Source organism: Silurus meridionalis, chromosome 1, assembly GCF_014805685.1.
Source record: "Silurus meridionalis isolate SWU-2019-XX chromosome 1, ASM1480568v1, whole genome shotgun sequence".
NCBI lineage: Eukaryota > Metazoa > Chordata > Actinopteri > Siluriformes > Siluridae > Silurus > Silurus meridionalis.
In genome coordinates, this window is record NC_060884.1 from 6,054,944 (window position 1) to 6,081,948 (window position 27,005).

The 27,005-nt window shown below is 39.3% G+C and overlaps 2 protein-coding genes across 8 annotated transcripts; one reads left to right on the forward strand and one right to left on the reverse strand.

Annotated features, from left to right (window-relative positions):
• Window positions 1–633: 633 nt before the first annotated feature.
• Window positions 634–17,792, reverse strand: LOC124392825 (centrosomal protein of 95 kDa-like). Of its 4 annotated transcripts, none has more exons than XM_046860065.1 (21): window positions 17,553–17,792; window positions 15,086–15,214; window positions 14,352–14,459; window positions 13,689–13,805; window positions 12,446–12,524; window positions 11,413–11,531; window positions 11,057–11,259; window positions 9,644–9,698; window positions 9,354–9,439; window positions 8,913–9,106; window positions 8,681–8,798; window positions 8,410–8,524; window positions 8,134–8,312; window positions 7,411–7,503; window positions 6,566–6,719; window positions 5,562–5,728; window positions 5,004–5,078; window positions 4,764–4,916; window positions 4,177–4,323; window positions 3,873–3,944; window positions 634–2,770 (listed from the first exon to the last, which is right to left on the reverse strand). In XM_046860065.1, the coding sequence occupies exons 1-21, from the start codon at window positions 17,569–17,571 to the stop codon at window positions 2,594–2,596; spliced, it is 2,559 nt and encodes an 852-aa protein (XP_046716021.1). In that variant the 5' UTR covers window positions 17,572–17,792; the 3' UTR covers window positions 634–2,593. The 4 variants fall into 4 exon arrangements, with proteins under 4 accessions (XP_046716021.1, XP_046716045.1, XP_046716036.1 ...); XM_046860089.1 differs by having other exon boundaries at window positions 9,354–9,418; window positions 17,553–17,791; XM_046860080.1 differs by having other exon boundaries at window positions 9,354–9,421; window positions 17,553–17,791.
• A 542-nt stretch (window positions 17,793–18,334) lies between these two features.
• Window positions 18,335–25,836, forward strand: LOC124392845 (probable ATP-dependent RNA helicase DDX5). Of its 4 annotated transcripts, XR_006927232.1 has the most exons (14): window positions 18,335–18,508; window positions 20,206–20,380; window positions 20,496–20,592; window positions 20,753–20,886; window positions 21,075–21,140; window positions 21,434–21,575; window positions 21,762–21,922; window positions 22,016–22,188; window positions 22,276–22,386; window positions 22,613–22,674; window positions 22,759–22,818; window positions 22,987–23,091; window positions 23,501–24,202; window positions 24,623–24,744. XR_006927232.1 is itself a non-coding variant. In XM_046860107.1 (13 exons), the coding sequence occupies exons 1-12, from the start codon at window positions 18,468–18,470 to the stop codon at window positions 23,058–23,060; spliced, it is 1,296 nt and encodes a 431-aa protein (XP_046716063.1). In that variant the 5' UTR covers window positions 18,335–18,467; the 3' UTR covers window positions 23,061–23,091; window positions 23,501–24,458. The 4 variants fall into 4 exon arrangements, 3 of the variants coding, with proteins under 3 accessions (XP_046716063.1, XP_046716050.1, XP_046716055.1); XM_046860107.1 differs by lacking the exon at window positions 24,623–24,744 and having other exon boundaries at window positions 23,501–24,458; XM_046860094.1 differs by lacking the exons at window positions 22,987–23,091; window positions 23,501–24,202 and adding an exon at window positions 25,075–25,836 and having other exon boundaries at window positions 18,337–18,508; window positions 24,623–24,844.
• The last annotated feature ends 1,169 nt before the right edge of the window (window positions 25,837–27,005 follow it).

Sequence of the window (27,005 nt, forward strand, 5' to 3'; positions counted from 1 at the left end):
GTAACTAGCTAGGAAATGTATATATAGTAGAAATTTGAAGTGAACTTACCTTTTGACGCATTTTCGGCAATAATTCGCGTTCGTATGGGACTAATAAATAAGACATTTTATGTAAAGGGTGTGTGCGCGCGCGCTGCACTAATTAGTGGGCGGGACCTATACCTGCTCATATTCAATTAGCACACTTTGAGGCGGTTCCTTTATCCTTTCTGCAAATTTGATTGGATGGTTTTATTTATTACGTTCACTTGAGTAAGAATGAAGCGCGTCGGATAATACTGTATATCTTTTCTCGGCTGCTTCCGTTTGGGTCACCACAGCTGGTCGTCTGTCTTCATTATCAGTCTCTCCTCTACATCTGCCACTTTCTAACCAACCACCTTGCATGTCTTCCCTCACCACATCCATAAAACTTCTCCTTGACCTTCCTCTTTTCCTCCTGCCTGGCAGCTCAATCCTCAACATTCTTCTACTGATATACCCCATGTCCCTTATCTGCACATAATCAAACCATCTGTTGCTCCTCTCTCTCTCTGTTGCCCACCTGCACAGTACATCAGAGAAAGCTGTTAAAGGACATTGATCAGTGACAGGGTGCAGACAAGTACAGCAGTGGATTATTGCCCCATAACAAAAGTCTCAATATGTTTTATTCCTCTTATTCCACAGCAGTTGGCCAAGTACAAGTTTTGTTTATTAATGAACAACAGAAAGGTCTACAAAACAGCTAGTTTCTAGTCATTAAAAGTCTATTTATTACTCCATGTCAGAGAGAGTCCAAGAGCTCATTTAAGTGTAGGATTATGTCCACTCATTCAGGATAGTCTCAACTGTTTATGTCTCATTTTTATGTTTAATTTTTACACTTATTTGAATGATGGTATATATGATACGTGTGTGTATTACATATGCAAATGCCAACTATGTCAAAATGTCATGATACAGATACTGCTATGATTACGCACAAGTGTTATCGATCATTTTTAGGAAATACAGTGATCGACAGTGTTTCACTGAAGCATGTCAATAAAAGTGCAATGAGCAAAATGAGTTTAATAAATATTTAACTTATGACAGGTTTCACACTCTTAGGAAGACTGATCCAGCAACAGGAATTTCCAAAATAAAATAATTCAAAAGATTTGCAGATCCTCGTTAACAGCTATGTAATAATCAGCGGTCCACATCAGGGTGGAAAGGTGCATGATCAAATTTTTTTTTTCTTTCTATCGACAAAGAAAAAAAGACAAAACAACAGGTTCATTTAGACTTGCATCAGCAGTTAATGATGGAGGAAGACTCGTTGTTAGCAGCAAGTAAAAGGTTCAGCGTGTTCGAGGTGGAGGACTCGTCATACGCAGGACTCCACATGCCGATCCGGGACCGTTCTCCAGTAATAGTGTCCACATACATGTTTTTTTTTTTTTTTTTTTACACAGATCCAAGTTTTATCAATAAATATGTCTCACGTGCTACATGAAGCTGATCCGACTTACAGTTTTACAACAGAAAACAATGTTTTGCATTTAAACAGTACAGTAACCCTGTGTCTAAACTTGAACAAGTGTCCCTTGTGTGGGACATGACCAGCTGGTTTTAGGTTCCAATAAGAAACGATAGCAGCTGAACGGTTACTTTAGTTTCAAATCTGTTTGAATTTTAGAATAAAACCCAGCAAAAAGAAGAAACCGTCATTATAAAAAATTCAACACTGTCGAATGAGAATTAAACAGTCAGGGTGTGGTGTTGTGGGCGGTGTCTCAGATCTCAGGATTGGCGTGAGGAACTTTGACACATCGTCGGTAATTAGAGAAAATCTCGTTGTGAAATCTATGCGTGGTTCGGCCTGATCGCCTAAAAAAAAGTGGCGTAAAAGATTATCAGCTTGATGTGGTTATAACGAGAGTGAAATTATTTACGTGCCACGTGAATCATATTGTCTATAGAATTCGAATGGTATTATGAAGTATGAAGGATAACGCCAAGCTTGAATCGCAATCACAGTTTCCGGCCTATGAGATTAGGAGGGGTGGAAGGCTTCCGCTAAGGCATTTAAACATAAGGCTTTTTTATATCTATACTCCAATGTAGTAATTCTTTTTTATATATATTTTTTTATTATTATTTAATTCTCATTGTTTGCATATTGAAAAATCTAAAGCTAATAGATTATATATATCATCATGTACCCTAATTTGTGCATCAAATATTGCAATAAATTACATCACAAATGCCTTAATACATTTTATAACCCGATCACTGTAACTTACAGTAACAAGCCTCAGCTTTAATCTTAAAATGACTCCTTTTCCATAAAGGATTTTTTTGGTAGACTTTACATAAAATGACCTGTGCACTGTCTGAACGAAATATGTCATCAAATTGTCTCGATTTTGATGATGATTCGAAGGGAAATGATCGATTCGAGATTCCTCTAAACGGCTTTTGTAGAAATGTGCTCATTAGAAGCCCTTGTGCAACGATCCAGCTCATGTGGAAAAACGCCTCCAGACTGCCATTAGGGTGAGTGAAGGTTGAGACCGGTCCCTAGTTGACGAGTTTTCACTGTAACAGGCTCTTCACTTTCCTGCAGTCAGTATGTGCAGCTCGTGCCGTGCTGGAAGGAGGCCATTTGCACGCGCCTGCGCAGCCGCTCCACCTCCAGCTCCCGGAAGTAGTCGTCCTCGTCATCCTGAACGATGATCTTCTGTAACTCGCTGATCTCTCGCTCCATCTTGCTTCTCAGCTCTCGTTTCATTTTGTGCAGAGCCTGAAAGATTAAACCAGAATGACGAATATATAAATGTGAGGTAATTTCTGTCAAAAATATTATACACATATATTTTTATGTTTATGTGAGCAGCAGGTCTCATCCAACATGCAATTTGGGCACATGCAGCTACCTTACTAACAGGGTCTACATGCCTTTCACTTTTTTTTTTAATCTTTATTTTGTAACTATATATGTATTTAGAGGTAATGAAGAACCTTGGGATTTAGATACAGGAAAAAATTATACTTTGCTTTCACTTGTACTATTAATTTAAAAAACGAATCAAACACAACAGCTGAAACACAACACCTCATACATTTACTCTGTGAGTACTTTACGAAAGACAAAAGAAACTGCCAAAGAACTGAACGGCAGAAACGACAGTAACGGCTACACCTGCCGATGGTGCCAGGGTTTGGGGTTTTAACAATTAAAAAGCTGCTACAATACACAATTCATTTCTATAAATGTAGCTCTGTACATTACTGTATGGATGCAACATCTGTGAGATGATTGGACTTAATTTTAAAGTATTTTTTAGTAATGGGAAGATCATCATTTTAGTTGACTTGGTGATTTTGAATCTCGTTTGTGAAAATGAACAAATATTTTTTTTTCCCCTGTGTAAATGCACTGCATAGCGTATATGAGAGTCAGGTGACAAAAGAATGAAAGACTCGTACAAGAAGAGTCATAGGAAACTACTCAATTCTCTTTCCTGTATATAACCTACGGAGATTTTGCTATGCTTTGCTCATGCACGTCGAGTAGAAAATGAACAAATCACTCTGTGAGACTATTTGTTCATCTGAGTCACATTAAAGAATTGTTAAAAATGAACGATTCGTTTATGAACAACTCATCACTATTATTTTTGGGGAGGTGTGTGTGTATATATATTATATATATATACACATTGTAGGTATTTAAATTATAAATAGTACAAGTTATGATTACAATTATAAATTTTTTTCAAAAGTATAAATATTATGTTATATAATAATATATATGTTTTTGAATGTCAGCAAAATGTCAATTGGAAACAACTGAATATTTGATAGATACCACGTAAATACATTTTAAGCAAATTAGAACTCACCTTTTCCTGGGCTTTCTTGCGTACCTGGATCTCCTCTCGCTCCAGAGCGACTCTTTCGGAGAGGATGGAAAACTGTGCGGGAATAAAATTTAATTGAGAAATGACTGAGATAAGGAGGGTAACTGTTCCTCAAATTGACCATGTTATACTTTTGTAACAACATTCCCACAATCAAGATCACGTTATAAAATCAACACAAATTTCACTCTTTCCCAGATCACACCGAGGATTAAAATATGACAATCTTTTCAGTTTTAATCACAAAGCTAAGACTTAAATGAAAGCCAGCTGCCAGTGCCAGTACCTGATCCTTGTAGAAGTTTTCCATGGCCTCAATCTCTTCTCTGTGTTTGCGTGTGTGCTCTTGACGCTGTTCTTTAGCGTACGAACGCTGTTCCCTCAGACGAGCTTTCTGCAGCTCCAGGCCCTCCTCAAACACCTGCCGAAACATCTGCGTGCACACGGACAGACACATCTCAGACCTTCGATGACCAAAGTACTAAAACTTGAACTAGAGATATACAGTTTCCGTTGTATAATATAAAAAAAGCTGTGCTGTTTTTGATACTTGCTGATGATTGGGACCAACATACACTACTAAGGGTACATAAATACTTGTCTAGTAGATCCATTTGTTGCCAATTTTGAGATGCGCTTTGCATAGCCAATGTATAAGACCATTTTTAGAGATTTAAATGCCTTTAATCTTTATCCTGACATTACACCAATCAATCAATGTTAAAGATGAAAGGGAGTTTTAACAATTTAATGCATGTCCTGCCTAATGGAAATGGTAACTAGACATAATTAAGCGGCGAGTTAGAGATTTCCGTCAGTCACCCCCCCCAGAGAGTGCTGAGTAGAGGGAGGAATAGCTGAAGTGTGACTCACCCTTTCCTCTCGTGTACGGGCTCTGAGTAGTCGGGCCCGCAGCTGCACGTGGTAATCATTGTGGTATTTGCGGGCGCGGGCCACCTGCTGCCTCTGGTCCCGCAGCTTATTCTGCGAAGACCTCTGCTGCTGGATCCTCTCTCTGAAATCCTTCTGTGAGAGACAGAGATCATGTTCGATGCAGAAAAAAAAAATGTATGTTCTATTCCTTCTTTAAAACTTCAATCAAGCTGTGCTCACCAGGCGACGACTGTGCTCTTGCTCTTTGTGCACGATATCCATGAGTAAGTCTTGTCTCTTCTGGGCTTCCTCTATCTATAAAAAAAAAAAAATTTGTGTTGAATATATTCAAAACCAAACATTAGTACACATCAGTAGGCAGCTATAATAACTAACATTTATAACATTTATAAGTATATTTAATTAAGAACTAGTCCCTATAATGACCTATATAAACTATAAAAAGCTGCAGTCTTTCATACTTCCTATATTTTGCTATAAAAAAAGCTGCCGATGTTGCTAAGAAACTGGAAAGTGTCGCTTCCTCCTGTGCTAAAACTGAAAAATCCTTTTATAATTGTTAAAATGACAAACTAATTTTTTTGGTTTGTTTTAATAATTAGGCTTGGATTATAAGGAGCACATACCATACATACAAATCCATGTGCATGAACTCACCTTCTGATTTTATTCTGATGGTATTTAACCGAGCTCAGCATAATGACAAGATAAACTATTAATTCGGTACTTCACATTGACTACAAAGAATCATATCCATAATGCATAATCTGTTCTAACCTGACTGGTGTGTTTGCGTCTGTGTTTGCGCTGGTTGTCCAAAACACCGAGCTGGTCAACCTGCCGGAGCTGCTGCTTCCACATGCGAGACAGGGTGTGAGGCGAGAACTGCAGAGGAGGGAAGTCGTCCAAGAGAGTTGGCAACAAGTCGTTCTCCTTCACCCGCACTACACACAAACATACACAAGCTTTCATTCTCCAAGCACTTTTTTTAAATGAATGGTTTCACTTTAAACATAGAATGAAAAAAATAAAAATAGAACAATCATAAGCATGTTTCCATTAAGAGTTGGTTTATTTGGGGCAGTCACCTAAACACCATGACAATTACATCATATATTCCACTGTACATAACAAAAAGAACGTTTATATTAGCTGCTTTGAGAAAACCTGTGTTTAAGGCATTAAAGAAGAATAGTCTAGACTAGTTCTTGTTAGCAAAATGACTATGATAAGTATATAAAAAGAAAATACAAAAAAAATTCACACAACACATAAAACCTTAGCGGCAGAAGACGACACCGGGTTCCAATCCTGCAAGCCAGCAACAGGAATAATTGTGTCATTGCATAAATGACATGGGGTACAGGTAATCATATTAAAGTGGCTGGTGAGTACATACAAATGCAAAGATTATGACTAAGCACTTGTGTCTAGTAATAATAATAGTAATAAATATAAAAAAAAATTTAAATGCTGCAAAAAATGCTGTTCTACTTGGCTGACCATACCCAATCACAAGCCTTAGTAAATTTTACTGGCTAGATGCAGGTTTTTACAAACAGTCACAAAGAAAAGCCCAGGAATCACAGTCAAATAATATTAATCAGCCCTGAAATAGGCCAGGAAGAGCTTGAATGATATTTGAGTTTATAATGTAGGTTAGTTTACAGAAAGCACAGTAGAAGGAAGAATTGGTTTATACAATACAGGAATATAGTAAGTGACACAACACACCTCTGCAGCCTGTGCTATGTTACAAGGACAAGGATTCAAGGACTTACATGGGGCTGTTTTGCGGGTCTGGGCACGAGGCCGGCTGGGAGCTGCAGGTTTGGAGCGGAGACACTTGTGTGGGACGGTCGATGCTGATCTGTAGTTAGGGGATTTTAAAGCGCGAGATGCTTCTTTACGTATAGCCTCCCTGTACTCTCGCTCCTACATTAACAAAGACGTAAAAAAAAAAAAAGGGGGTTGTGTCGGCATGATTTTTTAGTAGAAATGACAATCTATGGATAATGACTTTCAAGCTTTATTTCTCTTTTTTTAAATAACATTTTATTAAAATATTATTTACTGTATATTTAAATATATTATATATGGACAAAAGTTTGTGGGCACATGACCATAAGAGGCATATGGTGCTTTTTGAACAACCCACTCCACATCTACTCTCCATTTGATGTTATAATAACCTCCAATAGATTTTGGAGTTTGCTTGTAGAGATTTGTGCTCATTCGGCCACAAGGACGTTAGTAAAGATCAGTACTGATGTAGGGAGTTCTGGGGAGAAATACAAATTTATTCCAAAGGTGATCATGAGAGTGGAGGTCAGAGCTCTATAATAGGTAAGATTTTCCACTCCAAACAATCAAAGCCATATGTTTATAGAGCTGGCTTTGTGCACAGGGGCACTGTCGTGCTGAAAAAGGTTTGGGTCTCTTAGTTCAAGTGGATGGAAAATGTGTTGAAACTCCATCTTTGTGGTAACACAGTTCAGGGAAGAAACTGTAAGGTGTCCTAATACTTTTGTCCATATAGTGTATAAAAATTTCTCAAAACATGATACAAAAATAAAGAGAAAGTATTTATAACATATGAATTAATATATCATCCAGGCGTCCTTACAGCCTCCTGAGCTCGCAGTCTTTCAATTGCCAGATCTACTCTCTGCTGCTCATCGAAGTTCTTCAGCTCAGCCTCATAAGCTTCAGCCACCATCTAGAGGCCAAATTGAGAAAGACAACACCATGATAGTACATCACAACCACACTTCCCCCAGAGTGTACAAACTATTGAAAAGCAATTAACTGCACACTTAGGGTTAACGGTAAGTTTATACACAGCTTATGTGATTTCTCACACAGTATATAAAAATACATGAGAAACGATTATGTATGTGTGGTGATCGAACTAGATGTCAGTGTAGCTGATAGAAATGATAAATTTGTAATCAGGCAGCAGCTGTCATGTAACATAATTAAACATTGCCTTTAGTTTCTAGGTCAGTTACACCGTTGTGACGGTTTTGTCCGGGCAACTACAAGGATGCACAACAGTCCCATTTCAGCATAATCTATTTCTTCTGCAGCACATACCAAGTTCTAAGGTTCATAAGTGGAATTTTCCAGTTTAGATTTATATCTTTATTTTGCTAATCCGTGAGATTTTCTGTTTAGATGTATGACTATGTATAATGACTAAATGCATCCACAATGTATGAATATATAAGCCAATTTGAACCCAATATTAGGCAGGTGGTCGTAATGTTATGGCCATAAGGTTATGCAAGGTCGGTGTATTTGTAACATTGCACAGCAGATCATCTGCTCTTTTTCAACTCTATCTGACCTGGATTTTTCTCTGCTGGTCCTGAATGTGTCCGAGCTCGTCGTGCCGTCGTCGGGCCGTGTGTTTCCGTGTGTGTGTAAGCGGAGTGCCCTCTGGCATGCTCTGACTTGAACGACACACTGGAGGAGGTGATGGGGAAAGGGAGCGTGTGCGAGGAGGTCTGTTCACGCTGGTCTTGTCTGTGTAGGAAATTAACATCGCATCACATCATATTCAAAGACATGGTTGATTTAAAAAACTAATGAAAGCTACAGCAGAAAGAGTTACAAAAGGTACCTGTGGGTCTGGGGACACGTCTGCACTCCATGACACTGTCACTGTGGTGGGAATGTTTGTCCTCCTCTGCGGGCTTTGACTTGTCCCCCGTCTCCCCCAAAGCCCTCTTCAGCATCTGCATAAGTGAGACAAACTTATAAATGGACAGGATAAAATCATTTAAAAATGCGCTTTTCTCTTCACATAACCCATAGTCACTGATATTACTGTCACTGTTGTGCTTCAACACAGACAAAAATAGGAAACTGAGGCAAAAGTACCCAACACTCACAAGATCGAGCTCCTCGAGACGACAAGCGAGTTTCTCGGACATCTCATGCAGCTCCTGCTCCGTTTGTCTGTTTTTCTGACTGCGTCTGGATAACGGGTCTTCGTTTTCCTCCATCAGCCTTAGGCAAAAACAGAAATACCTCAGAATGCCTCTTGCAGTACTTTATAGAACAACATTCAAGAGGACATTTTTGATTCATTTCAGCACATGTGTCCTTTACTCAGTTTTCTACCTCCTGCTCCTGTAGCTTCTCCGTCTTCCAGAGGATGAGCCAGAACTGTAAAGCTGCTCTTCATCGCTCTGCCTCTCTTCCACTCGGCCTTGTGTGCGAGTATGCTCTCTCTGGTCCTGTTCACGTGGAAGGGACATGAGTAGCACGTCCGGCTGAGTTTGGAACAGGACACGCCGTGCTCCCTCCCTACCTGCCTGTAAGGAAGAGATTTCCAGTTTCATATCAAATAAGATGTCATGGACATGGAATGTAAATCTTTGCACACACTAAGATTAACAAGACATTAATGTATGCAAGCTCCAATGTCATGTTCAAACTAGTTTGTTAAACAATTTTCTTACAATTGTGTGCCTAAAACTTTGAAAAAGATCAGTTTCCTTCTGTAGTAATACTGGTTTCCTATTTTGCCTTAGGTACAAATGTAAAAACTCAACATCCTACCTCCACTTGTGCTTTGGGAGCCTCAGGCTGTGTTTCTTTTATACTCTGTTCAGACCTCTCGCTTTCTGCTAGAGACAAACAAACTGCTGCTCATCATTATTGCAATCTAGGAGCAAAATTACTTCCTTCTATAATTGTGATCATTTGAATTCTAATTCGAAATTCAGCTTGGCATTTCCACTCATTCATGCGAGTTCACATTTATGCAGCACATGCACTAATAGAAGAATAAATGATCAATGTGTTAACATCAGGCATTAACACAGTGGTGATATAAAGCTGATGCATACCAGAAGTGTGAATCCCATTGGTCTGAATACCATTACACTTTGGGGAATGACCATTCTGTAAAAGAGAGCAGAGAAACATGCTTCGGTCAACTGTCTAATACTAATAGCATCAAAATAAAATCCAAATTTACTTTGCAACTTCAAATCCCAAAGTCTGCCAGAGAGCCACTGTTAGGCCCTTGAGTAATACTAAGGTGTGTGTATGGAAGCTGTGCGGTGTGAAAATGAAAACACGCACAGACACTAACCCGGGCACAGGGTCCAAACAGAACCCTTTCGCTGTGAGGCAGCCATGCTACCCACCATGTTCCAAATCAATACATGCAAACGATTAGATATAAATGTGAACAAACCAAGGGTTGCGTCAGACAGGACACAAGCTAGACACAAGATCTGCTGCCTCGATGTTTGCATCTCGTGTTGCACTCTTCATTTGCTTATTCAAACCCCTTCTCACATATGGTCGATTCTCAGCAGCCAGCTTCACCACGGCAGCTCGATGTTTGTGTGTGCTACAGCTGAGCGAATCTATGACGCAAACCTCAATCCCTCCTTTTAACCACTTAACAAAAGAAATGACCTCATTGAGTTGCTTCAATAGGCATGGTTTTCCCTTTCAGTGCAGGAATTCCTTTCCCTGGGCTTCCTTTCTGCAAGGAAAGTGTGATTTTATGTACTTAGTAAAACATCGAGCTAAACTAGTGGGTGTTAAAGCATGTTGTAACATTACAGCTGTGACAGATGTAGCAATGTGTGTTTAGGAGTTTCTGTGGCGATGACGCAGTGGGATGCAAGTCAGCCTCCAAGCCGGAGGCACTGTATAGCTGGAGTGTGTGCGCGAGTGTGTAAACATGATGGAACAGGCAGAATTTTTGGCACTGAAATGGACAAAGGAAAATAAATTCCTTGTACCAAATTAACAAAGCTTACTTATAGCCATAAAATTCCTACATACAAAAATATGTAATGTACTTTGCATTAGTCTTTATTATTTATATATATATTATCTCTCGCAATTCCAAATTTTTTTTTAGCCAATCGGGCGGCGTCACCCCCTCTGTAGTGCCAAAACGCATTACACAATTGTAAAGAGCAAATAAAATCAGAATTGCAAAAAAAAATATAGTCAGAACTACGAGGAAAAAAAAGAAGACAGAATTATGAGAAATAAAGTCGCAATTGCGAGAAAAAAAAAATTCTACTGTACTTCCCATCCAATTACTTGACTATTCAATGTAATAATCGGTAGCTACAACACCAATATATATAAAAATATATATTATATATAATTAATATGGAAGTTACTATAACAGTGATGTGTCCACAACTCGTCCATACATTGTGTGTGCAGATATTGATAATTATATAGATCAAAAAAGAGGAGGAAAATGAAAGCTTTGGATGATGTCTTACCTGTTTATTTGTCCACTCTGCATCTCCCTTATTATTCTCTGTGTGAGGCAATGATGAGGAAGCATGAGGTGTTTTCCCTGCTCGATGTGGAGTGGTCTGGTGGGGAGGCTGCAGAGGAATGGCTGAGTGAAAGGACTCAAGCTGCTGAGAAGGTTGAGCTGTGGGTTGTTCGGGGTCACTGAGAGCTTTCTCAGTAGAAATGACTGAAATGTAAAATAAATAAATAAATAAATAAAAATATTTGTTAAGCATCCCAGTGTTTCAACAGTAAGGTTGACATCGCTAGATATACGTTAAAACCTAAAAAGGTACAGAATATATTCGGGTGCACTCATGCTCTTATAATTAAAGTGCACCTTCTTGCTTTGTGGTGAATGTACGAGCTGAATCGCCCAACCGGATCAGCTCAGCTGTCGACTCCGATTCATCTCCGTTCCAGGAATGGAGGGAGAATTTACTGGACTGGATATCAGAACTGAAATAAAAATGATAAGGAAGAAATGAGGACAATGTTAAATTATAAAGTTCTGTTTTTATTCTTCTTGCGTTACTGATTTTTGTTACGATTTTTTAATTCAACAGCACCATTTGTTTTTCCGTTGCTGAAAGACTTCATGCTAACAAATGATAATGTGCATTTCTTAAACAACTGATTTAGTCATTTGTAATGTGTAGAAATCTTGTTCTATCCACACTCCATGTCCCAATGCTGGTGAACGCAAATCCGATTGTTCAAAAAGTGTTGTTTAATTGATTTCCTAGAACACCACTCTGAAGCTGCTTTGAGAGCTTTCCAATTGTGTTAATGTAGACATGAATCTCTGAAAAGCGTTTATTTTATGAGCTTTGAGGTGCCTTCCCAGCCTGTGCATTATGACTAATAAAGTAAAAAGCTACAGCACCACCAAAACCAGTTCCACTGCATTCACAAGATACTCACTATAGCTTGCTGGTGTAAAAAACAAAAACATTTATAATAATAAAAATAAATTTGACCATACAATGAATGAACATGTCCCTGGTTTTGCTAAATGTTTTGTTCATGAACAACTTGTCAGTTTAATATAAAGTATTGTTATAGTGCTAGAACATTCCTATATTTACAGCATCCTGAGAGAAATCTTTAAATAATATCTACTACATTTCTATGGATGCACTTTGTGAGACGTCAGGAATGAAAGCAAACTGTAAACACCAAACTTGTTCCTGCTTCCTGTTAAACACTGTTAAACACTCTCACAAGGCTGGCATGTCAACAGGTTTTCTTTTAACCGGTTTGTACACTGCCGTCATTGCAACTAATGCAGCCCTTATACAGAAATGTCAAGGTAGTAATAATAATGTCTATTTACACTGCGTGTGTTTGTATGTGTAATGCAAAGGCCTCACTGTGTGCTTGATATCTGAGATAGTTTCTCCTCTTTATCCTGCGCCTGTGTTTCTGCAGGGGGCACCGTACCATTAAGCTCTGTGGGGACAGAAACAACGACTAAGCACATGATGACAATGAAACGAAACAGTACAACTTGTCCTAATACAGAGCTTTTTGTGTACACAATTACGACTTTACTTACAAGATCTCATATTGAATATTAAACCATGATAAACAAAATTTTTATAAACATTGGCATCATATCAAATTCTCCTGTTGGACTCAGTGGTTGCCTAGGTTACTCTGATTGGTCGGAAGGCTTTAATGAAATACTGTGTAAAGTTTTTAAAAAAGGAAAGATTCATTCTTTTTTTTTCTGGCAGGAGACAGCAGTATTCAGGGCTTTGTAACAGTCAGAGAACAAGCAGTAACTAATAATTTGTATTTGTTCAAATTTTCCCATTTCTTACAATGACATCTAACTCACCTACAATAAATACTTAGATATTTATATACACTGTCGTTACATTCTATAATTATGCATTTAAAAAAAATAAATAAATAAAAACACGTGTGTAAAATAGCAGATTAGTAAATTCAATTATTGACCAAACAAATGATTCCATCTTTCCAAAATTCCATATTCAAACTTTAAGAACCAATACAACAGAGCAGATATTTTTAACTCGAATTTGCATTTAGATCCAGTGCAAAAAAATGTGTGAAGATCAAGATGCCAAACATGTCTTTGCTCGTTAAATGAATTACAGGCGATAAAAAAAAAAAAAAAAATAAAAGAGAGAGAGAGAGAGAGAGAGAGAGAGAGAGAGAGAGAGAGAGAGAGAGAGAAACGTGTAAGATTGCGTTAATTAAATTTTCACCTGAACCGTTCTGGGAAATGACAATATTAACTGATCTCTGTAAAAAAACAGTGCTTCCCTAACATTTATAATTCAAGGTAATGAGTTGAGCCAGACCCATTATGGAGGCAACGCAGTCTATTGGGTCACAGCAGAGTCAGACTTGCCCGGCAAACAGCGCTCTTAGATCATTTAATACCTGACCAGACGCCGGTAATCCCTGCTTGAGCTGCTTCCAACGCCAGTTATATCCAGTTTGTTTATGTGGGCGAGTTTATGAATGAAATACAGAGTAAATCAGCAAGATGAAAGACGCCACAGCTCACCCTCACAGACTCGATCGCAATAGGTTCAGGCAGGATGGTAAACAATCACACACATTGAAAAAGAAACTGTTTACCTCCATTCGGCAGCTCTTCTTCTTCACTGAGCTGTTCTGTGAGATACTCCAGCAGCCCGTCAAAGATCTCCAGAAGGTTACGGATGGAATCCTTATCTCCCTTCACAATGTTCTCACCTACATAAAGAGACAAGAATTGGAGCACTGGAAATTAAAAAAATAAAAAACAGCAACCAACAAAAAAACACAGACTTAGGAACAGGCTCTGTACAAAAGCAGCAATGTTCCCTTTAAAACAAGGGGCTCTATTTAGCACATACACAGCAAAACACACCAAGCCCCCAGGCAAATATATCCACTGTTTCATCTGACTAAATCTTGAACTGCTACAAGAGGTGATGGACATAAGAAGTGATTTTTACTATAATGTGAAAAAGATTGTGATACAAACATGACAATAATATGGCTGCAATTATAAGTAATTGTATATCTAATACTTAATTATAGAATTTATTTTTAGAAGCGGTTCTAAATTATGTTCACAATATAATTTCAGATTTTTACTAGCAAAAATTGTTGTTTGTATATTGTTTTTGCAGGCTGTATAGTTTGAGGATCAATTAGAAATTATACAGCCAGTATCGTGAATCTAATTATGACCAGAACATATGGTTAGACCCCAATATTAACAGCTACAAACAAGACAATATCACAAGTCTGCACCTGTGATGTGAGATAAACTGATCTGGAGATAATCCAAGGCCAGTGAGTCAATCACAGACTGTACGTTGTGAATATCATCTTCTTGGCTCTTCGGTACTACGATGTAATCTGAAAAACAAAGCAGACATTTTTAGTAAAAGTGACTTTATTTCTCGTAAACATTTAGCTGTTCTGGTGCATCCACCAGTAACCATTTTGCCTGCCTGAAGTTTGAGGCTGTTTGTGTATGAATGAGGCCTCCTCGACTCCTGGACGGGTCAAATGACTTTCCCAATACACCTTCAATCCTCCTCGAACTGAGGATTCAAATGCACCAGGATTCGATTTTGACTGACAGAAAGGCTGTACGTGCATGTGACAACATCCTGAAATTACCCGAACTCCATTTTTATAATTATGGTGTACAAGAACCTATATAATGCATTAAAACCTAAATCAAATGCTATTTGAAATTCACCCACAGAAGAAAATAATTATTTTAGAATGAACCTGCAAATACTATTTTCCCCCTATTTCTATGGCATTCAATTATATACAATTTTTATTAAAGACTTTTTCCAGAGTACTGAAAGTAAAATCATAAGATTCTGCTTCTGTATGTACTCACAGACAACCTCTATTATATTCCTTCTGATCAAACTTTATTATTTGTTTATTTATTTTTTTTACATAAAGCCCTGGTCCACCAGCAAGTTCAAAAGCAAAGTAAATATGTCAGTCTTAAATATGCCCACCTGGTACTTTTTCGCCTAAGATAGCTTCGTATAAGGCCACGAACACACTGGCATCGCACTCTGTAAGCTTCTGTACCCTCAGGTTAACGTTACACTTGCAGATGAGATCATTGGCCACATCCACCCAATCTGTGAAAGAGTTCATAAGAGTCAGTACCACAAAAGAAAAAATATACATGAGAGAGAAATATGCTAGTGAGAAGTTACTGTGCATATATATAAATTGAAAATACAACATTGCCTGATCCACTGTTTTACAACACAGACCTAAAAGACACTGATTGTCCATGGCCTGGAAGTTTACATTAGATTCATTCATTTTTTTTTTTGCACTATACTTGTTATAAGACAGGAGTATTTCAGCGCTAAAATAGTAGAACTATTATTTACAATAGTTTTTTTTAATACTACTTTGGTCAGTTGTATTAAAATGTATTTAACAATCAAACAGAATAAAAAATGTATGATTGTGTAATATTCTTTAACATTTATAGGAAGAGTCTCCAGTGTCAGCACGTTGTATCGGTCAGTAAGTTTTGCACCATGGGAAAGCCTTCAGAAGTGTATGAAACGGTTTCATTGACTACTGGGAGAATTATGTAATGTAAAGCGAACACCGATGACCTCCAGACATGATGGTTTTAACTATGGACTGCTTTTGATTAACGTATTTTCCCCTGACAATATCATTTCAGATAACTGGATTGTTTTCATGTGACAATCAAAGCTCATTATCTGAAAGAAACTATGGCCTGGTAATTAATTCATCTCACCGCAGTGACAGAACTGCTAATAAGCACCATCATCTTTATCAATCGCTAGACTAAATTGTGTCTACCTGAAAAATTTTACGAACAGAATTCACACCAGATTTGCAATGGAAAAATATTACAAACATTAAACACCACTCCTCTGAGATCAGGGGCGGGGCTTCAACTACTTAGACAGCTATAACTCATGGTATGCACCAAAGAAGAAATGCATCTTTAGAACAAGATTGTGAAAGTGATCATTAATAGCGGTTGAGGTTACATTCATACACAAGTTTCTCGAGAAAAGTGAGGGTTTTTATTCCCAGGTTGCGTTAAGTAACATTTTACACCGTGTTTTTACATCATTCTTCCAAGACGATCGTTCTTCACATGCGATGAGACGGTACCATTGCACATACGTTATCACAGATCAATTTATACAATACAATAAAGATGCTTTAATGACAGACCTGTAGATACATGGGCTCACGTAAATAAAATAGTTGTTGAAGTAATATGGATAGTTTTCGTTCTGTTTACACGCCATATTTATGTTTTCACTAGAATCCATCCTAAAGCGTTGTATAATCGCATCCCATATTCCTATTGTTGGTTTTTAGACCAGCATTGTGCAGCGATCATACTGAGATTCCAATCCAAATTTTATAACACAACCAAAACCTTTCAACCTTTGAACTCGGTCTTCATCTTCGGAAAGAGAGCGGAGTCCGCAGGACCCAAATCTGGCAAGTAGGGTGGGTGTGATGAGGTGAGATCATGTTGTGTCCGGTGAGGAACTCACGTGTGGAAAGCAGCTCGGTGACACTGTATGCACGTAGTCAGAATGGCTCCCAATGTCCACAGGACAACGTGTTTTGTTACAACTGACTTATGAAGGTCGGTGCTCCCTGTGACTGTGCAAGCAGCCTCGTGCTGCCATCTGTTGGCGTGTTACAAAACTACTCTCGAAACTTTTTGCTACCACTATGTATGTTGCCTTTGTAGGTGTTCACTATGGATTCACTATGTGGTATAGGAGATTTTGTCGATTTCAGATTGCGTACAAGTCTGTATAAAATCTCCAAAAAACAAATGATGCTGTTTATAAATAGTGCTTGGACCCCGCAAATCGCTGCTTCAGGTTATAATGTAAAGTTGGGGGTTTGCTAGGCCATTTTTAAGTTGTTGGACTAAAGATAAAGTGTATTATAGTAAGGAACACAGAAGAAGATACGAGTACCTGGCGTTATTTTGTTGTATTTACCAGTCAATTCTGGAATACAAGTATAAATACTATAAGGAAATAAGTGTAACAGTCGTTGACGGTGGTTCATAGTGATAACTGGTATGTTCCCAAGTTGAACCGAATTATATGACCAAGCACTTCTTATTAACAAATTAACATTCAAATAAGTATAAATACATATGAGCAATATTCGAAAGAACTAATGAGAAGCAAGGCAAGAGTTTCAAAACGCACTTCCCCTCCTAGCCTGGAGCTAACTTTTGAGGCTTGCGTTACTCACTCGGTAACGAAGGCTGGGGCTACGGGCGTTTCATGAAACTGACCGTTCAAGGGATCGCGTTCCAAACGGCTCGCTGCTCACTATATAGGCACACTACATACAGTGTGAAATCAAGGCTAATCCACATACTAGAAGCTAGATAGCTATAAAACAAGGAAGCTATTTGGAACGCAGCCGTTGGCGACTCACCTCTCTCCTCGGTTCCCATCTGATTCAGGTTGTTTTGGGTCGGTAGAAGAACAAAGAGTGTCGTCCAAGGAAACAGGCAACTCTGTTATACGTAAAATGATTTATAGATATAAAATAGGCACCGTTTTCATTAAAAACAAAGCTAAAATAAAACCGTCTCCGCTGAGAAGCGCCACTGCCCAACTGTAAGACACTCAAACAAAATGCTCACGAGTGCACGAAGCATGGACCAATCAGAGCCCAGCTGGTATATAAGGGGCGGGGCTTGTGCCTGCCGCAGAAAACGAACGGAAACGCATCCACCTATGTGGAACGCTTAAAGGACATTTAAAAACACCACGGTGTTCTGATTGGCTATAGCGCTTTCATGCCTTATTTTTACATTAAAAACTTATCAGGGATCTAATAATCAATAGTTTTACTGCCAGTCCGTGTTCAATCCCAGATTATTGTCAAACAAAAAAATAATAATACGGAAGTGGTTTTTAAAACATTTCTATGACGTCGGTCCTTTTCGTCGACGTCGCATGTCTCCTTCCACGGAAGTTTTCGCTCCATTAAATAGTTCCTTGGATACAGATTTAAAGTGCTCAGTGTTTTTTTAAAAAAAGATGCAAAGACAATATTTGTAACAATACGAATATGCAGAGTTATCTTTTAAAACCGAATATATGTGACAAATAAGGAAAAACGGCTGAATTTTGCAGGCTGTGGAAGGTTTAAATGTAGTTCGGCGCGCAGCGTATTGATACTGCATGTCCCTGTTCTTGTAAAGCGGCTGATAACGTTTTTTACCAGCCGACCGGCATTTTACAGAAGCCATTTTATAGTCTCTCGGAAAGGTTGGGGAGATAAATGATCTAATATTTACTATTGTATATACATATCTATTTTTTTTCCATTTAAAGCGTAAACATGCCTGGATATTCAGACAGAGACCGCGGACGAGATAGAGGGTACGTTTGTATATTAATTTTTATTTCCGTCAGGAAATCCAGCTGTGCTGCATCCGCCCTGTTAAATATGGTGTCTATGGTTAAAAAATCTTATATATAAATACAATGTGTCTATGTATATACCCAACGTATGCGACATTATTTAGTAGCGCTTTTATATTTTTTTATTACATTTTATTAGAAACCCGTTTTTATTTTAAATTTTTTTAAAGCTTTTAGTATTTACAAAACAAAACAACAACATTCCAGGTTTGGGGTCGCAATGTGGCTCAAACTTGGTTGAGTCCCGAATAGCTATTTTTTGCATAAATAGGGTACTACACAGGCGGCCAGGGTAGTGTCTTTTCGTATTCCTGGAAGTGCACTTAATACCGTGTAAGGATCCATTTGCATTACGTGAATGTGGATTCAAAATGCCGGCTCACCCTGGCTTTGTTCTCGCCCTGTTCAGGATTAAAATGGCAGCGGGAAATGCGACACACTTGTGTGTTCTCCAAACACATGCACAGGCTGTAAAAAAACAAAAAACAACAACAACAACATGTCGCTTTGTTCTAAACTGCAAGCGGGGTGTGTTGTTTAAATAATAAACAACAATTCAAGACATTGTGTTTATCTTGCACGAGCCTGTTCTAAATGATGTGCTTTCAGTTTCTAAACTTTCTATTAAGCATCTTTCTCTCTGACATGTAGCCTGGGCTTTGCAATCTGAGTTATCAAAGGAAAAACTCAGAAATTGCATTTTTTTATTTGTGACATAATGCTAATCATTAGACCGACAATTATGTCCTAAAACAACACACAAACATCCTGAAGTTCACACATGACATTCTGTGAAAAAGAAAATAATTCTGAAGCCTGGCGTAATCAATCATTGGTCAGTCTTGGTAAATAAACACAGTATTCAGTGGCAATGGAGAAACATTGTTTTTCCCCTAAACACAATGTCAGTCTTCATCACAGTGTTGTCTGCACCTGAAAGAAAGTGGTTGTGAGGAAACGCAGTGTGCTGGACCAGAAAAACAAATAAATCAAACGTGTGTCTGTGTAAATACTGTGTGGCCAAAAATAGGCGATTGTGTTTTTGTTTTGGTCGTTAACGCCATGTTTGTTTGGTAGCTGTTATATATGATAGTTAGGAACAAAGCAGGGTTTGAAATGTAATGTTTACAGTCGTAGCACAGCCGAAGATGATTATTTTTTTGTGCTGTCAGCATCCCTTGGATGGAAAAGTGTGCTCTAGGATGATTTCTTAGAATCTTAAGAGAATGAGTTGTAAAGTTGCTGCCAGATACATAACTGAGAACTATTCAAGTCAAGTCAAGAAGCTTTTACTGGCATTTCAACCATATATAGCTAACACAACACACAGTAAAATTAAACGACGTTCCTCCTGAACCCTGGTGCTACATACAACAACAATCGCAGAAAACACAGGGCTAAGGACTAGTACGTGTCCTCGTGTTGCGTGCAACCTGGTGCAAACAGTGCAAAGACAACGCAAGACAAATACACAAAACACAAAATAGTTCCACCAGGAAACCTGTTGTAAAGAGCTAATTGGATCGAGGGGAAAAACAAAAACTACAGGACGGCTATAATAGACAGAATTTGTTGCCGTTGGTGGTTTTGAAAAAGTTACCGTCGGGTCTTTTGCTAATTGTAAAAATGGAAACATATCCCGATGTTTTTTACAGCAGTTATGGCAGCAGTGCTCCTCGATTCGGCGGAGGCCGCAGTGGGCCGCAGTCATCTGGAAAGTTCGGCAATCCCGGCGACAGACTGCGCAAACGGCACTGGAACCTGGACGAGCTTCCTAAATTCGAGAAAAACTTCTACAAGGAGCATCTGGAAGTCACCCGACGATCAATGGTTAGTCCGGCTTTTAAATTGTTCATTGGGCCCGACACAACTGTACCAATTTTCCTTTTAAACCTTTCTTTGTTAAATCTAATTATTGCCCTCCCACTCCTCCCTCGGAAAACAGCAAGAGGTGGAACAGTACCGCAGGGCAAAAGAAGTAACAGTCAAAGGCAGAGACTGCCCAAAGCCTATTATGAAGTTTCATGAAGCCACCTTCCCAAGTGAGTGCACAGTATTTTAAATTTTTTACATTTACCCTATGTTTCTGTTGGTGTGTGGTTTTTGTTTTAGTTTTTTTTTTAGTTAGAATACTAGATATTAAAGCAGTCTTTTGCACTTGTGTTACTGTGCGATTGCTAATAGAATATGTGATTGTTACAGATTATGTAATGGATGTTATCAAGAAGCAGACATGGTCTGAGCCCACTCCCATCCAAGCCCAAGGCTGGCCACTCGCACTAAGTGGAAAAGACATGGTCGGCATCGCCCAAACCGGCTCTGGAAAAACCCTGGCAGTAAGTCCTCTGAAATATCTGCAGTTTGCAAAACTGGGGGGGGGGACAAGGTCAAAAGATTATCTAGCTACATAATATTTTAACATTTTCCAACCCATATGTCACTCCACAGACTTATTAATTTTTGCGGTGTCCATAAAATGTCACTGTTCTGGTCCTTAAACAAAGAATGTTGTTTTGTTTTACAGTACCTGTTACCAGCTATTGTACACATTAACCACCAGCCATTCCTTGAGCATGGAGACGGTCCGATTGTAAGTTTTCTACATTAAATTAGTTCTTCATACACTAGTATTTTGACTCGTACATAGCCATAGCTACAGTTTTTATGTTTTGATCCAAATTGTGGGTCTACTATATGGGAACCAGTTTAATTTCTGAGCAGTCAGGCAACATTTTGGTCCTTTTATTAACTAGTGAGTCCACCAAACTGCTGGGCTGTGGCTCTTCAGGTTTAGAATTGGACTCCCAGTAGTTATAAGAAGTAAGTTGTGGTAGGTTGGGTTGTTCTATGCCTAAAAATGTGTATCCTGACCTCTTGCTTCAGTGCTTGGTGCTGGCCCCCACTCGTGAGCTGGCGCAGCAGGTGCAGCAGGTCGCTGCAGAATACGGACGAGCCTCTCGCCTGAAGTCCACCTGCATCTACGGAGGAGCTCCAAAAGGACCCCAGATTCGAGACCTAGAGAGAGGTAAAAACAGAACACACTACGATTGATATGGAAACTAGTGTATGTGTGATAGATAGATAGATAGATAGATAGATAGATAGATAGATAGATAGATAGATAGAAGTGCATTTGTTCTGAAATTAGTAATATATAAACTGCCATAAATATATTGGTTTCTTTAAGCAATTGTTGTCTCTCTCTGTTAAGGTGTGGAGATCTGCATTGCAACCCCTGGCCGTCTGATCGACTTCCTGGAGGCTGGTAAGACCAACCTGCGGCGCTGCACCTACCTGGTCCTGGACGAGGCCGATCGCATGCTGGACATGGGCTTCGAGCCACAGATCCGCAAAATTGTCGATCAGATTCGCGTAAGTGTGAAGCACGTACACTTTCCACTTAACGTGAATAATTCATTTTGTTTGGAAAACATCATTGTGAATCTGATTTTTCTCTCCTAATAGCCGGACAGGCAGACCCTAATGTGGAGCGCCACTTGGCCCAAAGAGGTGCGCCAGCTGGCCGAAGATTTCCTGAAAGAGTACGTTCAGATCAACGTCGGAGCTCTGCAGCTCAGCGCCAACCATAACATCTTGCAGATTGTCGACGTCTGTAACGACGGAGAGAAGGATGACAAGTAAGAAGAGAAGCGTTTTTGAGAGCTGCATTTTATTTGTTTGTTAGTGAAAGATATGATTTCTGTATTTATTTATTTCTCCATCAGACTAATCCGCTTGCTGGAGGAGATAATGAGTGAGAAGGAGAATAAGACCATCATTTTTGTAGAGACCAAAAGACGGTGTGATGAGCTGACCCGGAGGATGAGGAGAGACGGGTAAGAGCTTGGTAGAATTAAAAGATCTTTGTTTTCCCGCTGTCCTTAAACAAACAGGCCGTCGCAAATGTTTTCTAGGGTTTAATGATTGAATGCCTTAATCAAATGAAGCCTTGCTAGTTAGTCAACCAATAATGGGATGAGTAGTTTTTGCTTTTCTCATGCAGGTTAAAGGGTTAAGAGCTTGAGACTTAGAACTCTAATGTAAGTGTTCTTTGTGCTTCAGGTGGCCTGCTATGGGAATTCATGGAGATAAAAGCCAGCAGGAGAGAGACTGGGTCCTGAACGGTAAGACGCGCACAAATCTTTCGAAGAACTTCACCACACGGTTTTCAGACTTTTCTGAAATATTCAACTTCTTCCCTTTTATAGAGTTCAAATACGGTAAAGCGTGCATCCTGATCGCGACAGACGTGGCCTCACGTGGATTAGGTCAGTATTTTTCGAGATGGCTTGTGTCGTCTCTTCCCTTTTTTTTCCTTTTTTTTTTTTTTTGACAAAACCCCAAGGAAAAAAAACACATTGTTTCTCTTTTAAAGAAAGTGATTTTTGCTTTCTTTAACTTCTTCTCTATGCATTCTGAGTTTTTCTCACCTAAAGGTGCAGTCTTTGTGGCAGGGCCTAGGCATGACAAGCCCCAAGGCCGGCAGAGGGGGAAGGAGAAGTGGAAGTGAGCGACTGGCGGCCACCCAGTCGCTTAGAGAGGTGAAATTTATTAAAAGCAAAAAAAACAAAAACCCCCAAGTCCGAGCTCATCTCTGTGTGCCAGTAACCTTCAATAAGGCAGTGTGGCTAAGCCTTGGCTATGATAACCTAGCTATAATAATACACACCTGTTCTCTGTCCATGGATTATCGATAACAAGTTTTTGTAACGGTTGATTTAGTCATCTTTCTATCTCAAACTACCAAAATGATTTAAAGCTTGATGCTGTTTGTTTATGCCTTGCATGCAGTATGTAAAAGCGTCATCGTATGGCAATAGGCACTTGTTTGAGATTTGGAAAGATCCTTCTCGATGCATGGACGTTTAAGCAATAATTAGACGTTTAGTCTTTTTATTTACAATTTGTTTTTGCTTTTTTTTGTTTGTTTGTTTTTTCCTCGACTCAAAGCACTGTTCATGGAATGGAGAGAGCAGTTTTTCAACTTCCTGTATCACAATTGGTGAGACTGGCACATTTATAAAGGGGCTCTGGGACACCTGTAGACAGTGGAGCAGAATCTTAAAGGGGGAAAAAAAAAAACACCCTCAAAGAGAGTAAATCATCAGCAATGACTATCCATTTCCACGATTGAAGTTCCTCCCTCTCCTGCATTTTTCATTCTTTTCAAAAAGTCATGTCGAGACCTGCCAACGAGAGACATTTTCTCAAGTGAACACTGGCTTCTGGGAGCATCTTGCCTAGACGAGACTGTGATGAGGGATTTTGCGGTCGCTCTTTAATAACCTCAAACAGAGTGGGGGGAGGACGCAACTAAACAACACCGTTTTTCCCCCTTTCTTTTTCGTACCTTTGGCTCTTGTGGGTGCCCTCACGTTAGCCACGGTCTTTTTGGTCTGGGCAAGACAGCAGTGTGGCCTTTGTTAGCGAGCTTCTTATGAGTGTGCTGAAAGGGGGGTACTTTACACAAAAAAAAGGACCTATAGCGCAAAACAAAAAAGCCACGCCCAACGGTCCTGTGTGTGTCGGCACACGAGGAGGCAAGAGTGCGCATAGTGGCCCTACTGCGTTAGAAGCACCTGGATGTCACTTGACAATTTGTGGGGAGTTGGCTGCATTGGGAAAGGACTAGTGAATGCATACTCCTTAATGGTAAGACATTTATTCTCATGGTTTGGTAAACAAAAAGCGGGAGGGAGGTGGACGGTGATCTTGGGTCTGTTTACTTCTGGTGACTTTAGGTTCTGTTTATTTATTTGAATGATTTTTCTTTCTAATTGTGGGATTAAAGCAAATGGAGTGTGCATCCTTTCTCTCTTCCCATGGTAGTGTTCCCACTGAGACAATCATGCTTTTATTTATATTTTAATATGTACATAAAAAATATATCCTAGGACCTGTACCTTAACACTTTCCTGGTTTTCTTTCAGCCCAGCTAAGTATCCAGTAATTTCCTGACTTTCTTTGTTTTTTCGTTGCTAACTTGTGTTTTCTCGGTGTGGTGGCTGTGGTGTGCAAAAAAAAAAAATTTGCTGCCACATTCCCTTTTTGCCACACTGCAACGCTTTACAGATGTGGAAGATGTGAAATTTGTCATCAATTATGACTACCCTAACTCCTCCGAGGACTATATACACCGAATCGGCCGTACGGCCCGCAGTCAGAAAACGGGCACGGCCTACACCTTCTTTACTCCCAACAACATGAAACAGGCCAACGACCTGATCTCGGTCCTGCGCGAGGCCAGCCAAGCAATCAACCCCAAACTGCTCCAGATGGCCGAGGACCGAGGAGGTAAAAACGCCAAAAATCATAATCGGTTGTTTTGCTTAGATCAGTACTTGGATTAGAAGTCACAATTTAGTTTTACTCCTTACATGACATTCTGTGATAATAGGCACCAATAACAATGTTTTGCTCATTAATGAGTGACACCTCGTTCTTTTTAACTGTATGTAGTTCAAACACAACCCCCCAACCTTCCATCAATCAGTTTAACTGAACATGCCACTTTTGTTCTGCAGGACGTTCCAGAGGCGGTCGGGGAAGCTACAAGGACGACCGTCGGGACCGCTATTCCAGTGGGGGTAGGAGAGATTTTGGTAGCTATAGGGATAGAGATGGTGACCGGGGTTACAGCAGTGGCCCCAAAGCACAGAACGGCAGTTACAGCGGGGGCGGGAGCTACGCCAAAAGTAACGGTAGTAGCAGTAACTATAGTAGCAACAGCTACAACAACGGGGGAAACCCAAACTCTTTCGGAAACCAGAACTTCCAAAACCAGCCATTCCAGGGGAACCAGGCGCCCGCCCAGAACGGCATGAACCACCCTCCCTTCCCTTTCAACCCACCTCAACCCCCCCAGCAGCCTCCACAGCCCATGGTGCCCTACCCCATGCCTCCTGCATTCCCCCAATAGCCTAGAATCAGACCTGACACAAACACATGCGCACGCACAAAGATACTGAAGTAAATGTTAGTCTTGTTTAAGATTAATATTATTACTATTATCCTTTGTACTGTTTAATTTGCTTACAGTGAGGTTGGAGGAGTACTTATTTGTGCACTTAACCGATCTCGGTGCAGCCGAGAGCTGTCGCACATCCTTCACCTCTTCTTTCTGTCCTTGTTTTGTTACATTCCTCAGTAATTTATTTTTACTAGGTAATGTATATACAATTTTTTTTTTTTTTTTCGATTTAGTGTATGTTCACAGTGACCTGTTTACAAAACTTGATTGGAGAGCCACGCATGGGCCCTCAAATAAAGAAGGAATAAAAACCAAATGGACTTTATTTATTTTTTATTGTTACTCTTTACACTGGCTTCTGTTACCCCCTTTTTTAATTGCTCATGTTTCAGTTATGTCCAGCTTGATGCCTGTGTAGTCATAGGGAGCTGAAAGAACAGCTCTGTAGCCTGTAGGAATAGTTTTTCTATGTAGATGTCCGAGCAGCCAAAAAGTCTCAACATGGCTCAGTCTAAACATTAAACATCCGGCTTTGCTTGATAAGGAACAAGTCAAACTCGCACCACTTTACAACTTCTTGATAATCTTGATTTAAAAGTTAAAGCTCTTACTGCCAGTGTGTCTTGCTGTTACATACACAGAAAAACATATATATATACGTTAAGAGCGTATGAAATATAAAATATTTGGCTAAAACTGTTTCCCTGGTGGTAATTAAATAATAATTAAAGAGGGATGATGAAGATGAGATGCAGAGGTCATTGATATGAACAGTAAAAATCAGCCACGGTGATGAACTCTCAAATCAGTAACCAATTTAATGTGTTAAGTACGTTTCATAAAACGCACTCACTTTGCTGGGGAAGTTTATCTGCAAATCTGCATTTGGTGCAAAAACCTCATTTTATACATTATATATAGTAGCGATGTGCATCTCCATGTATCAACTTGTAAACTTGTATCTGATGCACACTTTTTTAAAATCGATGCATCATATCGTTAACTGTTATGCCAATTCACCGATGTGCATCAGGGCCTCTTACCATCCCTTATCTAAAAACCATTAAGTCTGCCTGAAATTACACGAAGAGAGAGTTGGATTTGAGGCAGCCTACATTTACAGAAGATCTGTGGTTCTCCAAGATGTTTGGAACAACTTATCGGCCAATTTCCTTCAAAAGCTGTGTGCTGCAAACGAGATGAATGCTTGATGTTTTTTCTGGGAAAGGTTGGTCACACTAAATATGAATTTGTTTTAAATTCCTTTGTTCATTTTCTTTCCTTTTTGTTCATTGATCAAAATAAACACTTATGTTTGAGCACATTCTCCACAGCATTTTTTAAACTGAACTGTGACTTAAATACCGAGGTACGTACAGAACCGTGAATTTTGTGTACCGTTATAGCATATCTGGCTTATCAGACCGCGCCCATCACAAAGCTAACAAATATCGACATGCTTCTTCATTTGCATGCAAGCAATAG

Excerpts from the sequence above, each read along its gene's own strand:
- LOC124392845 (XM_046860094.1), top strand. The coding sequence starts at position 18,468 with ATGCCTGGATATTCAGACAGAGACCGCGGACGAGATAGAGG. Across the intron at positions 22,189-22,275 it reads GACGGAGAGAAGGATGACAA|ACTAATCCGCTTGCTGGAGG; the intron begins GTAAGAAGAGAA and ends TTTCTCCATCAG. Across the intron at positions 22,387-22,612 it reads CGGAGGATGAGGAGAGACGG|GTGGCCTGCTATGGGAATTC; the intron begins GTAAGAGCTTGG and ends TTTGTGCTTCAG.
- LOC124392825 (XM_046860065.1), bottom strand. Across the intron at positions 14,460-15,085 it reads CTTAGGCGAAAAAGTACCAG|ATTACATCGTAGTACCGAAG; the intron begins GTGGGCATATTT and ends TTTGTTTTTCAG. Across the intron at positions 9,440-9,643 it reads CAATGGGATTCACACTTCTG|CAGTTTGTTTGTCTCTAGCA; the intron begins GTATGCATCAGC and ends AATGATGAGCAG.